General features: G+C 53.4%; 1 protein-coding gene across 1 annotated transcript in view; it reads left to right on the top strand.

The window, feature by feature from the left end:
• Positions 1–13,992, top strand: part of Ush1c (USH1 protein network component harmonin) — a 42,069-nt gene that overhangs the window by 13,561 nt on the left and 14,516 nt on the right. The window contains 9 exon segments of the mRNA XM_051174302.1: positions 398–492; positions 2,250–2,334; positions 3,229–3,288; positions 3,428–3,484; positions 3,589–3,731; positions 4,527–4,592; positions 5,438–5,562; positions 9,554–9,603; positions 13,354–13,506. Of these exon segments, the coding sequence (XP_051030259.1) occupies positions 398–492; positions 2,250–2,334; positions 3,229–3,288; positions 3,428–3,484; positions 3,589–3,731; positions 4,527–4,592; positions 5,438–5,562; positions 9,554–9,603; positions 13,354–13,506 (834 nt within the window).

Raw genomic sequence — 13,992 nt, 5'->3', positions numbered from 1 at the left:
TGGCCTTAAAGATGGGATGGTTCTGCAAATGTACTCTCTGGGGCTTCACATAAGCCCCTAGAGTCCCTTGTATACCCCTGTGAGTCCCTTGTATACCCCTGTGAGTCCCTTGTATACCCCTGTGAGTCCCTTGTATACCCCTGTGGGTGCCTTGTATGCCCCTGTGGGGTACCTTGAATACCCCTGTGGGTCCCTTGTATACCCCTGTGGGTGCCTTGTATGCCCCTGTGGGGTACCTTGAATACCCTATGGTGTGATGGACCTCCAGACCCACACTCCAGGGATGCAATGGCTGTGTGGTCTCTGTGAAGATGGAGACTTCATCCAAAAGTCTCAAGCTCGAAGTGGCCACTTGAGCTCGTGTAGACCGGGTAACCAGCTTCTGCTCCTCCTTCAGGGTGTGCGAGGTGGCTTGGGCTCTCCTGGCAATCAAACAACCAAGGAGAAGAAGGTGTTCATCAGTCTAGTAGGCTCCCGGGGCCTGGGCTGCAGGTGGGTAACAGGCATGGCTGGGCTGTTACTGGTTTTTAGGTGGGTGGCAGGCATGCCCAGGGCTCAGTGACAGCCAGTAGACCCCAGACATCCCAGTAATTTCTCTGAATTTCCTCATTACTGCTGCTGTGGACTCTTGCTTTGTGCACCGGGGACGATAAGGAACTTGAGACCCAGAGTTAAGCCACCTTTCCTGGATGAGCCCTTCAACCACTGCAAATGACACTGTCCAGTTCTCCCGTCACCAGTGGTCTGGAAATGCTTCCTTAAGAGGGGCCAGGGGACCCAGGCCTGCAATCCTAACACTGGGGAGGCAGAGGTAGGAAGAGCTCTGAGGTTAGCCTTGGGTAGCGACCCTGTCTCGTAAAGTAAAACAAGAAGCAGCCACACACAGGAGCCAGGAAATTCTGAGTAGGTTTTGGCCCGTGTGGGAATCTCTGTTGGGCATGCATGTGCTCTACTAGGCCATGCGTCAGCTCTTCAGACTTGGGCCAGTGACTGAGCCCCAGGGCACCGTGAACTTCAGTCTCCTCCGACACCACGGTGCTGGCATGAAGAAAGCAGAGTAGCAAGCTCAGTGCCCTGCAGGTAGGTACACAGCTGGTAAATGCTACTCATTAGTTAAGCTGCTATTTGTTTGCATTTACATTTAGTGAACACTTTTGTAAGTGACTTTTGAAAGTTTTTAAATTTTGTATTTACATGTATGTATGTGTCTGTCTGCATGTATGTCTGTGCACTGAGGCTAATAGCAGGCATTGGATCCCCTGGAGTTGGAGTTACAGGCAATTGTGTGCTATCTGACATAACGGCTGAGCCATCTTTCCAGACACAGAGATGTTTTGTTTTGTTTTGATTCCAAGACAGGGTCTCACTGGGTAGCCCTGACTGGCCTTGAACTCACAGAAATCTGCTTGCCTTTGCACCCGGGTGCTGGGATTATGCCCAGCTCTGCTAGGATTTTCATTGCCTGTCCTGGAGTGTGAGGATGTAGCTTAGCTGGTAGGGTGCTTGCCAAACATGCTTAAAGGCCTGGTTTCTGTCCTTAGCACTACATACACCATGCATGGTGGTGCATACCTGTGAATCTAGCACTTGGAACGTGGAGGCAGGAAGACCCTAAATCCAAGGCTATCCTTGGCTAGATAGTGAGTTTGACCTTAGTCTGGGAGAGGTAAAATCTGTCTCAAAAAATAAAAGTAAAAGTCCCTTCTTTTCTGGGATATAGAGGCTAACCACATAGATAGTTACACTATTGTGTGATAAAGAGCCACCCCCTGAGTCAGGGATGGCAAATAAGTTTCCTATCTGTGCCATCTCTCATCAGTGAACAGTGGCGTCCTGGGATACTGTTCTGTGAAAGGTTCTAAGTCTGCATCTAGCTGGGTGGGAAAGAGTATTGTGATTGATTAGTGATATCTGCCGCAGGTCTGGGAGAGGAAATAGCCGTATGAGCACCATCCTAGCTGTTTATAATTTAGAAGCACTAATAACTCTGGGGGCAATTAGCTTAATCAAGGTCTGGTGAAATGAACAGGAAAGTTCCAGAAGGAAAAAAACCAGCATGTGTGGTATGTTGGGTAAAGGGCTGAGGAGACGAAATCGACTGCCTAGTGCAGCAGCGGCAGTTGGGCCTTGAGTCTGTGGATGACCTGCATCCTGGGGGCTGGCCCTGCAGACAGAGGGCCACAGGCAGGCCGTTGAGAATGAGCAGTGCTGAAGGGGCTGGGCCTCATCCACATCCTTGCATCCCGCAGCATCTCCAGTGGCCCCATCCAGAAGCCTGGCATCTTCATCAGCCACGTGAAGCCTGGCTCCCTGTCTGCAGAGGTGGGGTTGGAGGTAAGTGCTGGATGACAGAGGGACAGGGGGTTGCACACTGACAGATTTTGTGTCTTCCCACATAGCCCTTTCCCGGCCAGCACTGGCTGGTGACTCCCTGGGGATCTCCAATGGGAAAGGCATTGCAGGGAGGAGGTGTTGGACCCCTCTGATTTCTTCTTCAGCCAGCTCTGGCGGCTATTGGTCCTGAGTCTGTGGGTGTGGTGATAGATAGTGTCAGAGTTGACATTCTGGATTCTAAGCCCTATCATAACTCTGAGGGCGAGGCACCACTGTTACCCCACACTGTGGAAAGCAAGAGGAACAGAGACGCGGTTCTGCCAAGGCTGCGTACCTACAGCACAGGGCTGGGAGTCAAACCCACGTGGTCTTCCGTCAGAGCTGCCACTCTTAATCGCTTCTTGAGACAAATGCCTCATCTACAGATAAGGATGCTAGGACCTTCCTTCTAGAGTTGTTGTGTAAATTAAATTATCATTTAGGCCGGATCTGCTCCAGACACATAAGATTGATCGATGCATGTCAGCTGTGACTAGTACTATGAGGGTCAACAAAGCCTGTGCTGTATGGGAAGCCCAAAGCCTTCTGTGTCCATTGACTAAACCTTGTGAGGGATATGTCATAATTTAGTAAAAGATCTTAACTTGTAGTAGTATGATATTTGATAGCCAATAAGACCATTACGGACTGGAGGGGTGCCAGGCAGAGCTCCAGGGCCTCCCAGAACCCTATCAGAGCATGCCACCTGGTCTGTTCCCTGGAAAGAGTTAGACTTTGGCTGCTGACTGCCAGCCTATATGTGTGGCATGCCAGGAGGCGTTCCTGCAGATGAATGTAGGGATCACACGCACGCTCACACACACACCCCGACCCTCTTCTGTTTCTCCCCCCCAGACAGGAGACCAGATTGTGGAAGTCAATGGCATCGACTTCTCCAACCTGGACCACAAGGAGGTAAGATGTGGGGTCCTCACCTGCTCCCCATATAGTTCTTCCATCCAGCGCTACGGTGGCCCCCGAGACCCTTCTGCTGCCTGCCTGCATTGCTCCAGCCTGACGGTCAGGCCCTAGCTGACTGTTCCCGTCTCCACAGGCCGTGAACGTCCTGAAGAGTAGCCGAAGCCTGACCATCTCTGTCGTAGCTGGAGCTGTAAGTCCGGAATGAGGTGATGGCCCTCCACCCCCGTGGCCCCTGACCAACCCTGTTACCGGGGAAGCCCGTATTCCCCAGGGCTGAACTCCCCCACCCAACAGGGCCGGGAGCTGTTCATGACAGACCGTGAACGGCTGGAGGAAGCCCGGCAGCGGGAGCTGCAACGGCAGGAGCTGCTCATGCAGAAGCGGCTGGCGATGGAGTCCAACAAGGTCCTCCAGGAGCAGCAGGAGATGGAGCGCCAGTGAGTGTCCTGCTGACGGCCCCTGCCACGCCCACCCCAGACACACTTGACTCCTGCCCGCTTGTCCTGGGACAGTGGCTCTTGTGCCCTCCGTGGCAGATTAGGGTGTCCATCCTGCTCCTTAGACAGCATGGCTCCTCGCCAAAGAGACCTGGTGTTCAGACTCTGGTGCACACAGGAGAGGCTCCTGCTAGCTAAGTGAGCATGCGCCATGCCTACTGTGTCGCCCTGTTCAGGACTTACGCTCCTGGTTTAGCTCCCGTGGCTTCCCTGGAAGGTAGATGGGATCAACCCATTAGACAGGCAAGAAGGCTGAGGCTTGGTGAGGTGAAGCCATCTGTGCCCACAATCACAGGTGTCCAGCCTGGGATGCTCATCTATACGGTCAGGATCAGGAGTCTGGCAGTGCCCACAGGGGCATCTGCCTCTGGTGAGAAGCCCCGCCTCCACATGTTTGAAATATCGGGATGAGAAAATAAACAGGATAAGCAACTCAGATCAAAGCCACTGCCAACATGCCAACTCTGATGCGTTTGGGCGCTTACTAAGTATGTAGAAAGTGGAAGAGGGCAACTCCGTCTCCTCCATCACAGGGTTAGCCTGGTGAGCGGTGCCTACTTTACCTGCTGCCTGCTCCCGTGGCACAGAGCCTCTGCCCAGCAGCGCAGATGGAATTAACCGAGAGCACAGGGCTCAGCCTTTGCAGACCCACCCTCGGACTCTGGGTCAGGAGTCAGCCACAATAGAGCTAACTCTGGGCACGCACTCACACGGGGCAACCTCTGTTTGTTTCAGGAGGAGAAAGGAAATCGCCCAGAAGGCTGCTGAGGAAAACGAGAGATACCGGAAGGAGATGGAGGAGTGAGTGTGTGGGGTCTATCCCGAGCGCCATGGCTGCCTCTCAGAAACACAGACACAGCCCTAGTTGCTGACATTACACCCACATCACATGCCACACTTCACACGGTGGTACATGAGCAGAAGCCTCGGGGACTTCTCAGGTGGCAATTGGCAGGCTGTCAGTTCCCGGATACTTGTACCAGCCATTTGGCATACCCTGGATGGTCACATGACCATCCAATGGAACTGTCACCTGTCACCATTAGGACATCAGGTGTCCTTCTCTTTATGGGACCCAGGTTCACTAGTCCAGGGTGCTGGGTAAGTTTCTGGGTCTGTTCTTCCAATACCGTTTTCATACACCCATGTACCCATATGTTCCCAGCCTACCTGGTACCCTCGACTCTTAGGAGTATGCTCTCATGCTTGGTCCTGAACACGTGGTAGTATCTACATTGCAGAGCCATTCCACCTCTGCATTCTTACTCCAAATAAACTCGCTGCTTTGTGTGATGGAGTCGCTCAGGGCAAGGCAAGCCTCAAGCTATCTCTCCATATGAGTGTGGGCTCAGCCTGCTCTCAGCCTTGACCTAAGAGTGTTCACGGGTGTGGCAAGCCACCCGCAGCCCCTGCTGACTCTGCAATAAATCCCCTTTTCTTGCAGCCCCTTCTAATTCTAACCAACCTTCCATCTCAGTGCACCGGAGTGCATTGCTTAGTTTAGACCTCCCACCGCCCGCTGCGGTGATCCTAGCTGGGGCTGGAGCTGTGCAGCTCCCTTCCCAAGCTGGCCAGGGTCCTCTGGGGGCAACAAGTGAGCCTTTGAAGGTTCTGCCTCCAGTCACAGGTGCGGGGTCTCATTTCAGGATCATGGAGGAAGAAGAGAAGTTTAAGAAGCAGTGGGAAGAAGACTGGGGCTCAAAGGAACAGCTCATCCTGCCTAAAAGCATCACCGCAGAGGTGCACCCGGCACCCCTTCGAAAGCCCAAGTGTATGTATCACCTGTGCGGGACGAGGGGGGGAGGGGGAGGGCGCCCTTCCAGGGCCTGAGGTCAAGGGGGCTAGACAGACATGTGATCTTCCCCCACTCGTCAGCAGCCCCCCAGGTGACTACCCCAGGGCAGCCTTGGGCTGTCAGGGAGAAGCAGGCTCGTCGGGGACCATCAAGTGGGGCGTCGGGGTAGGAGGGGCCTGCGTGCCCTGCTCGTCAGGGGCCTGGTTCATGCACCAGCTCCCACATCGCACCCCAGGTGTTCAGGATGCCCGAGAGGGGACAGAGAGCTTGGCTTGTGTGGAACTGGCTTATAGGATGACCTCAGGAGCTTGCTGGAGGTCATGCTGTCTTCTGGCCTGGTTCTGAACTGGCATTGGAGGAGAGGGTAGATCTCTGGTGGTCAAAGGTTGCCCGGCAACCGAGGGAGCAGGTGGTCAAAGTACCCCATTACCCACATTCCTGCATGTGGTAGCTGTCCTGCTAGCTAGCACACTGAGGGCGGAGGCAGAGAGAGGAGCTCAGGACCCCCATGTGCCCACTGGAATCTAGGGGTGCTCTGAGACCCCCATGTGCCCACTGGAATCTAGGGGTGCTCTGAGACCCCCATGTGCCCACTGGAATCTAGGGGTGCTCTGAGACCCCCATGTGCCCACTGGAATCTGGGGCTGCTCTGAGACCCCCATGCGCCCACTGGAATCTGGGGATACTGAGACCCCCATGCGGTGGGATCTGGGGATACTGAGACCCCCATGCGCCCACTGGGATCTGGGGCTGCTCTGAGACCCCCCCATGCGCCCACTGGGATCTGGGGCTGCTCTGAGACCCCCCCATGCGCCCACTGGGATCTGGGCTGCTCTGAGACCCCCATGCGCCCACTGGGATCTGGGGATACTGAGACCCCCATGCGGTGGGATCTGGGGATACTGAGCCCCCCATGCGGTGGGATCTGGGGATACTGAGCCCCCCATGCGGTGGGATCTGGGGATACTGAGACCCCCCCATGCGCCCACTGGGATCTGGGCTGCTCTGAGACCTAAGCTCCCTGGCCCTTCCCATCTCCTCTTTAGCAGCCGTGTGTTCTTCCACCAGTAGAGCCCAGGCTCCATCAGAAGCTCGCATCTGTCTGCTCTCAATCCCTTCTCAGGGTATCTCAGCAGCTAGTGGAGGAGAGGGCTCCAAGCAGTGTGGGTCCATGGCCGTCGCGAGTCATTTTCTGGCTGGGTGTTCACTCCCACCCACTATGTCTTTCTATTTGTGAGTGACATTGGCAGGCGCTCCTAACCTTATTGTGCTAGAAAGAGCTCAGGACTGTGGGGACCTCCCTGGACCCCAGAACCAAGGTCCCACATTGTCATGGCCCTAGTTAACTCATCCAATTCCAGGCCCCAGCCGAGCCCTACAGGGAAACCCCCTGCCAACACCAGAACATCTAGATCAGTCCATTTCACCCTTGGCTGGTGTGTCCCTTCCTGGCAGCAGGGCACGGGTGTCATCTCTCAGGGATGACAAGCGCACTGTCATCAGCCTCCCATGCTAGGCCATACTTGCTGAGGAGGATGTGGCCTGAGGTAAATTCCCAGTGAATGATCCGTATTCCAGGCGGGAGCTAATTTGTGAGTGAAATAGGAGCTTCAGAAGGAGAGAAGTCGATTTTAATTACCTCTGTGAAAGTAATCCGAGTCGGTGTGGTACCTTCTAGAAACTTGGTCTCCACTTCACAGAGAGCGCACCCTTTCAGGGATTATGGAAAATAAAAGCCCTTTCACAAGCTAGGTATTTATTTAATGCTTTTTAACTAAATTAAATTTCCTGACTAAAAGGAACAAGAGTTTTCCCTTTCGTCAGGCTACACTATCCTGAGGCAGTCCACAAGGTCAGATTGATGGCTGAGTCCTCGCCCATCTGGAGCGGCAGCTGCAGCCATCCATCCATCCTCACAGTGCAAGCATTAGCCCTGTGTTTGTCCCTTCTCTTGCTGCTGTGAAAACAGTTAGGAAGGAGCAGTTTGCTTAGACCCACGGTTTATAGATATGCCAGGGATCTCATGGCAACTAGTGCCTGAGGCAGTGGTCACATCATGTCCATAGTCAAGAAACACACACACACACACCAAACACACACACACATAAACACACAAGCACACATACACCACATACCACACACACACACACCACTCACACACCACACACACACCACACACACCACATACACACATAAACACACACATACACACACACCCCACATACCACACACACCCCACATACACACACACACATACACACACCCCACATACCACACACACCCCACATACACACACACACATACACACACCCCACAAACCACACACACACACCACATACACACACGCACACACACACACCACATACACACATAAACACACACACATACACACATACCCCACATACCACACACACGCACACACACACACACACACGCACTCACACACGCACTCACACACACATACACGCACACACCACATACACACACATACACACACACCACATACTACACACACACATACACGCACACACACGCACGCACACACACACGCACTCACACACACACACCACATACACACACATACACACACCACATACTACACACACATACACGCACACACGCATGCACGCACACACGCACACATGCACACACACACGCACGCGCACTGTACTCAGCTCACTTGTTCCTGTATATTAACTCTGGCACTCCAGCCCCTGGGATGGCACCCCATACTAGGCTGGGTGTCCCCACCTCCGTTAACCCAATCTGGACACACCCGCCGCACCCGCTGCTGTCCCTGACCCCACAGCTTCCTGGAGTCAATAGGTCACAGGCTCTACACAGCTCCTTTGTGACGCCTTGTGCTCATCAGCTTGTCCCTCTTTTCCCCTGGGTAGATGGTGAGGGAGTGGAGGCCAAGCTGGAGCCCGCAGACCATCTGGATGGAAGCATGGACGAGCAGGGACCACAGGTTGGCGCCATGCTCGGCTCCCTGGCTTGGCTGCTCTGCTTGCTCTGCCCGCCTCCTTCAGAGAGTGGAGACCGTGGTGGGGACCACTGGGCTCTGTGGGGATGCTCCATGCCTCTGCTTGGCCCATGTGCTGGGCACCAAACCGTAGGGATGAGAGCCATGCCTAGGCTGAAAACTTACCTGCCGCTTGCCAGTACAGCCGAGCCACCAGCTAGATATTTAAATACTGACCCCCAAGCTGCAGCCCCCCCACCACTTATCTGGTCTCTCCCGTAAAACTCCTTGGACTCGTCCTGCATGGGTCACTGGGCTGATGTGCCTGATCTAATCCTGAGCTCAATACCCAGCCCAGTACTGAGAGCCGAGCATGGGCTGTCACCTCCAGCCTTGAGGGCTCAGGTCTGGGGTACTGCCCCAATGTGTTGCTGCCTGGGCAAGGGGACTGTGCCTTGTTTATCTGGTCAAGGTGGGGGATGCCTTTCTAGAAGTTTCTTTCCTGCTTGTTATTACCGCAACTGTCCTTCTAGAACCTTCCAAGACAACCGCCTTTCTTTGGCATTTAAAGAGGGGCTTCGAGCTGTGGCTCTGTCTGGAGCGGTTCCAGGCAGAGGCTCAGCTGCCTTTTGTTTGAAGCCGTTTCTTAGCTGTGGAGACCAGGCATCCGTTTGAGCAGATTTTCCCCGGGGCTTTGTGTTTGCAGCCGCTTGTGTGATTTGGGAAAGTGCATCTTTCCACAAGGGCCATCTTGCTGGTTTTCTGGCACGAACTTCTGAAGTCAGTGTTCTGGGAACGGTGACCGGAGCCTGGGAATCAGGGCAGTACTCAGGCGGTCTCCAGCCTGCTCTGCCCCAGGTCAGGTGGTGGAAAAGTGGTCCAGGGAGCATGATTCTGCTGCTGGATTTCACAAACCCACACATTCCTTGGGAGCCCAACTCCCGACGGTTGCCCACGGATGCTGATGCTGCGCCTCTCATTATCTGTTCTCTGTCCTTGTAGCCTTTGGGTGGTTTTACCGTTACGATGGCAAATTCCCGACTATCCGGAAGGTAGGATGGGCCTGAGCGAGGTGGCGTGTGATGCTGAGTTTCATGTGAGCTGTGGTCTCTTCCAAACATTTCTTCTCCCCGTTCACTTGCAAAGCTGACCCTTCGACCCTTGTCTGTCTGATCTGGCCGGGGCGCCCGGGCAGAGGTGTTATGGGAGGGAGGGAGCATTCCTAGCATAAGGCTTGCCTAAGCCCTGGGTGGCTCTGATGGGCTTGGGCGGGGGCAAGTAACTTCAGACTTGCTCTGCCAAGCAAGACCAGAGCCACGACCAGAAGCCCAGGCTAGGTGGGGTAAAAATACCAGGGCGGGTGAGATGGTGACATAAAGCAGTTCATGATGACCCTGCCAGATGCGGCTTGTGTGGAATTCGGCACCCCAGTCTGGGAAAACAGCCATATTAATTCCAACTGTTCCCTAGACCCATCTCTGCCCGGGTCTAGGATTATGTATCTTTCCATTCTCTGAGAACTTTAATTTTCTATCTAAATCTTATTACACTATCTCCAGGCCCCATAAAACTCTCATCTTTTGTCTTACTAAATTTCATCAACATTTGATTATGAAAATGCCACGGTTAATATCTGTACTGTATATTAGACATTCAAGATGGCTTGGCATTTAGAAGTCAGGCTGCTAGCATAAATCTGAGTGAACCCAAGTGTGTGACATCACTCACCCAGCTCAGCCCTCACCAGCAAGGTCCCCTAGGGGCAAAGCCATGGGCTTGGGGCGCTGCCCAGAGCACCCCTGTTATACAACAGCAGTGACATTCCTGACACAGATGTGCATTTTTACGTGGAAGCCCAGCTTTGCACAGCAGTGGCCAGGCTGGGCTACAGCTCCTGCAGGACCCCTTCCCACCCTGTTAGTCTCAGAAAATATGTGGTCTCCTAGGACTGTGACCTCTATGCCACAGGCTGAATCCATGGCTTGAAGTCCTGTCCAACCTTTTGACATTGTAACAGGGCATTGCCATCTATAAAATTCACATACAATCAAGTTACAGAAGCCTTGCAAGAATAGTCTCATGCTGTTTTAAGTAAATCTGCGGTTTTGTATTGGGCTACATTTGTAGCTGTCCTTACTGCAGGCTGGAAGCTGGACATGTCTGGGGGGGGTCTCATTGAGTTAGACTGTTAATGGTCTCTGTTAGAACTTGTCTAAAGAAAACAGCAGACACAGCACACATGTATGTGTACATACTCATATATATACACACATATATACATATACACATGCATAGATTACACGTGTGCACACACATGTACATATATATATATATGTAAAATGTACTGGAAAAATAATAAAAACAAACAGATAGGACATATATTCTCTGAACACTAATAGCTGGGGAAATCTAAAAGAGCTGGAATGTTCTGCACACATGAATCATGTTCCTAGGAAGTTGCTCTTAGGAAAGGGTCAGGTGAAATTCCCCATTACCTGGTTCCATTGCCATTCTGGAGCAGCTGGTATTTTGGTTTCTGTTTTCATCCCACAAAGACAAGAGTCATTGGTAGGTAGATGGAAACAGATCTTTGTCATGACTATAACTGACAATTGAGGAGACAACACAACCATATCCCTCACAGCAGCTCTGAAAACCCATCATCACTTTGTCCAGCGCCACCAGAGATGGTTTGTTTCTCGGCAGCTGGAGCGAAGGAACATGGGGGTGTCCACAACCATAAGCATCAGTGGTCAAAACCCCCTTATCTGAAAGAAGAGATTCCACGTCTCCTGTTCCTACACTGGCCTCTCAGTTCAAGTCTAGGCAGTCCCTGCAGGAGCTACGGTTTTGTCCAGGGCCCTTTAAGAAATGCTTGAGTGTCTTAAGGCTGCAGAGATGGCTCAGCAGGCAAAGTGCTTGCCTCTCAAGTGTAAGGATCTGCGTTCAGATCCCAGAGCTCACAGAAAACCCTGGGTGTGGTAGCATGCACCTGTAATCTCAGAGATACCTAGATGGGGGCGAGGCCGGCAGGTCCCTAGAGACTCACAGGCCTTTGCCATAAAGTTCTGGTCCAGTGGTAGAGCCTGCCTTAGGCAACAGGTGGAAGTTTCCCAAGGACCACAGCCTAAGGCTGTCCTCAGCCCTCTACACGTATGCACCTACAGCATTCCCTGTCCATGCATGCACCCGTGTGTGTGCACGCCTGTGTACACACACACACACACACACACACACACACACACACACAGCCCACAAGGAACCGCTTCTATAAACCATGCACGGCCTGATGTGCACAGCTCCCAGCCTGGCAGGGAAGGCAGACTCGTGGGCATCTAAGTTATCGGTGCGGGGGCAGACAAGCTCTCTGGCAGTGCTGGCTAGCAGCTTGCCCATTGCATCTATCAGCAGATGCTCGTGCCGAGAATGGGACGGGAGTTATCCCCTGTCACTGCCCCTCTCAGGAGCACACTCTGACTGTGAAATCTTGATGCGGCTGTAGGTTTTGCTTGGTTTTCTAACCAATAGAACGGACATTCCTGTTGCGGTGGCCCCCTGAGGAGACCGTGACCTTATTCTAGCCAGCTGCCACTGAGTAGAACATGCCTGGCTCCTGTTGAGGAGTGTTGTCTGAACATGCTGTCTACGTCATGATGAGAGACATGAGCCAAGCTGGGGGCCTGGGGAGCAGGGTAGGCTGTGAACCAAGCAGAGCTGAAGCAGGGAGAAAGCATCTCCTTGGGATGCTGTGGGCTGCTCTGGAGCCAGGTCCCAGGGGCAAGCATTTCTAAAGCATGTTAGCTGTCTTTAGTGGGAGCAAGATGGGCCCACCAGAGGCCCGTAGACACCCCCTGCCCTCAGCTGACATGAAAGGTTCACATCCTCTGTTGGGAAGTTCAGTTCCTCATCCCAGGCCGTGGACTCTGAGCCTATTTAGGCAGAGGCTGAGCTATTCTGGGAACTGCCCTGAGTCTGGCCTTCTCCACACCCGCTTGTGAGAGCTGACTCTGCTCTTTTCTGTGTGATGCTGTGTTCCTCTGCCCCAGGAAGACTGGGGCCTGGAGGACTCAGGTCTGAGCCTGGCTCCATCTCACTTTGGGCAGAGGACTTGACCTCTCTGAGCTTGTGGCTTCCTCCTGACCCTGCATCTCCCAGTCCTGGAGTCTTCAGAGAATCCTCAGTTAAAGACACAGTTTAGAGGGACCCTGGCTTTGGATGCTCTGGGTAATACTATGCAGAGCTTACAGATCAAGACAGAATCCAGCTTCCCTGGCTTAGGGTCCCATGGCTAGACCAGGACAGACGACCTCTGCACAGCAGGTTGACTAGCTCGCTCAGATTTTCTAGAATCTCCCAGAATGCATCTCTGGCATGGAGCCCCCTTCCTCCTCTGATGCTGGGGTAGGCAAACGCCCAGGTCCCAGGAAGTGAAGATGATGCCCTTAGAGATTTACAAAGCCCTTTCCCAGATGGTATTTCAGGGTGCTGGCTAGCAGCCTGCGGGGTAACTCTTTCCCCTACTTTAGAGATGTGATGAGTCCAGGCCCAGAGAGGTTACAGAATTGAACCAAAAGGTTAGTCAGTGAGCCAGTAAGCCAGTCCGGGCTGATGGAGGAGTAGGTCTCCCACTCTAGAATTGGCAGCCGTGGCCTGAGGGCCAGTGCCCAGTGTGGCAGGACAGAGCTGTGGGTGGGGCTCACTGAGGCGGGCTGCCTTGTCCTGTCTGTAAGCTGGATGCCCTGCTTGCTGTCCTGTGCCACCCTATCGCCCTTACCACACACAACAACACCCCATCTACCCAGAAAGGGGCAGAGAAGAAGAAAGCCAAGCATGACAGCCAGCAGGACTTGAGAAAGAACAAGAAGGAACTGGAGTTTGAGCAAAAGCTCTACAAAGAGAAGGAAGAGATGCTGGAGAAGGAGAAACAGCTCAAGATCAACCGGCTGGCCCAGGAGGTGTGTGCACAGTCCCGGCGCGTGCATCTGACCCACCCTTGGGCCAGTTGGGATCCCTCTCCACAGACAGGCCCTCCCCTCCAAGGCCAGAGATTGCAGCTGTCCCACCTACCCGGGTCATCTGAGGCCAGCTCTAGGGAAGGTGCCTGTTTGAGACTAAGGCGAGTTTCCTGGCTTAGGGTCTGGGTCTGAGGCTACCCTCTCTGCCCAGGCTAGGTGTCACGGATACATAAGTCTGTCCCCTCTAGTTTACTCCTCCGAGGTATAATTCTATGGCAAGGCCTCTTCGCCTTAGGTATGGCGATGGTTCACAGTCTAGCCGAGGTTTACCCCTTGGCCTTAGGTATGGCGATGGCTCACAGTGTAGCCCAGGTTAACCCCTTGGCCTCTCTTGAAAGTCTGGTTCGCCTTCCGCCTGCCAGTCTCATTCAGTCTGCTCTCATTACCAAGTCTCACGGAGCTGCATGGCTCTCAGCGTATGGGTCC

The sequence above is a fragment of the Phodopus roborovskii genome, unplaced genomic scaffold (genome assembly GCF_943737965.1).
Source record: "Phodopus roborovskii unplaced genomic scaffold, PHOROB, whole genome shotgun sequence".
NCBI lineage: Eukaryota > Metazoa > Chordata > Mammalia > Rodentia > Cricetidae > Phodopus > Phodopus roborovskii.
The sequence above is the reverse complement of the archived record's forward strand: the minus strand, read 5'-3'. Positions and strand labels throughout refer to the sequence as shown.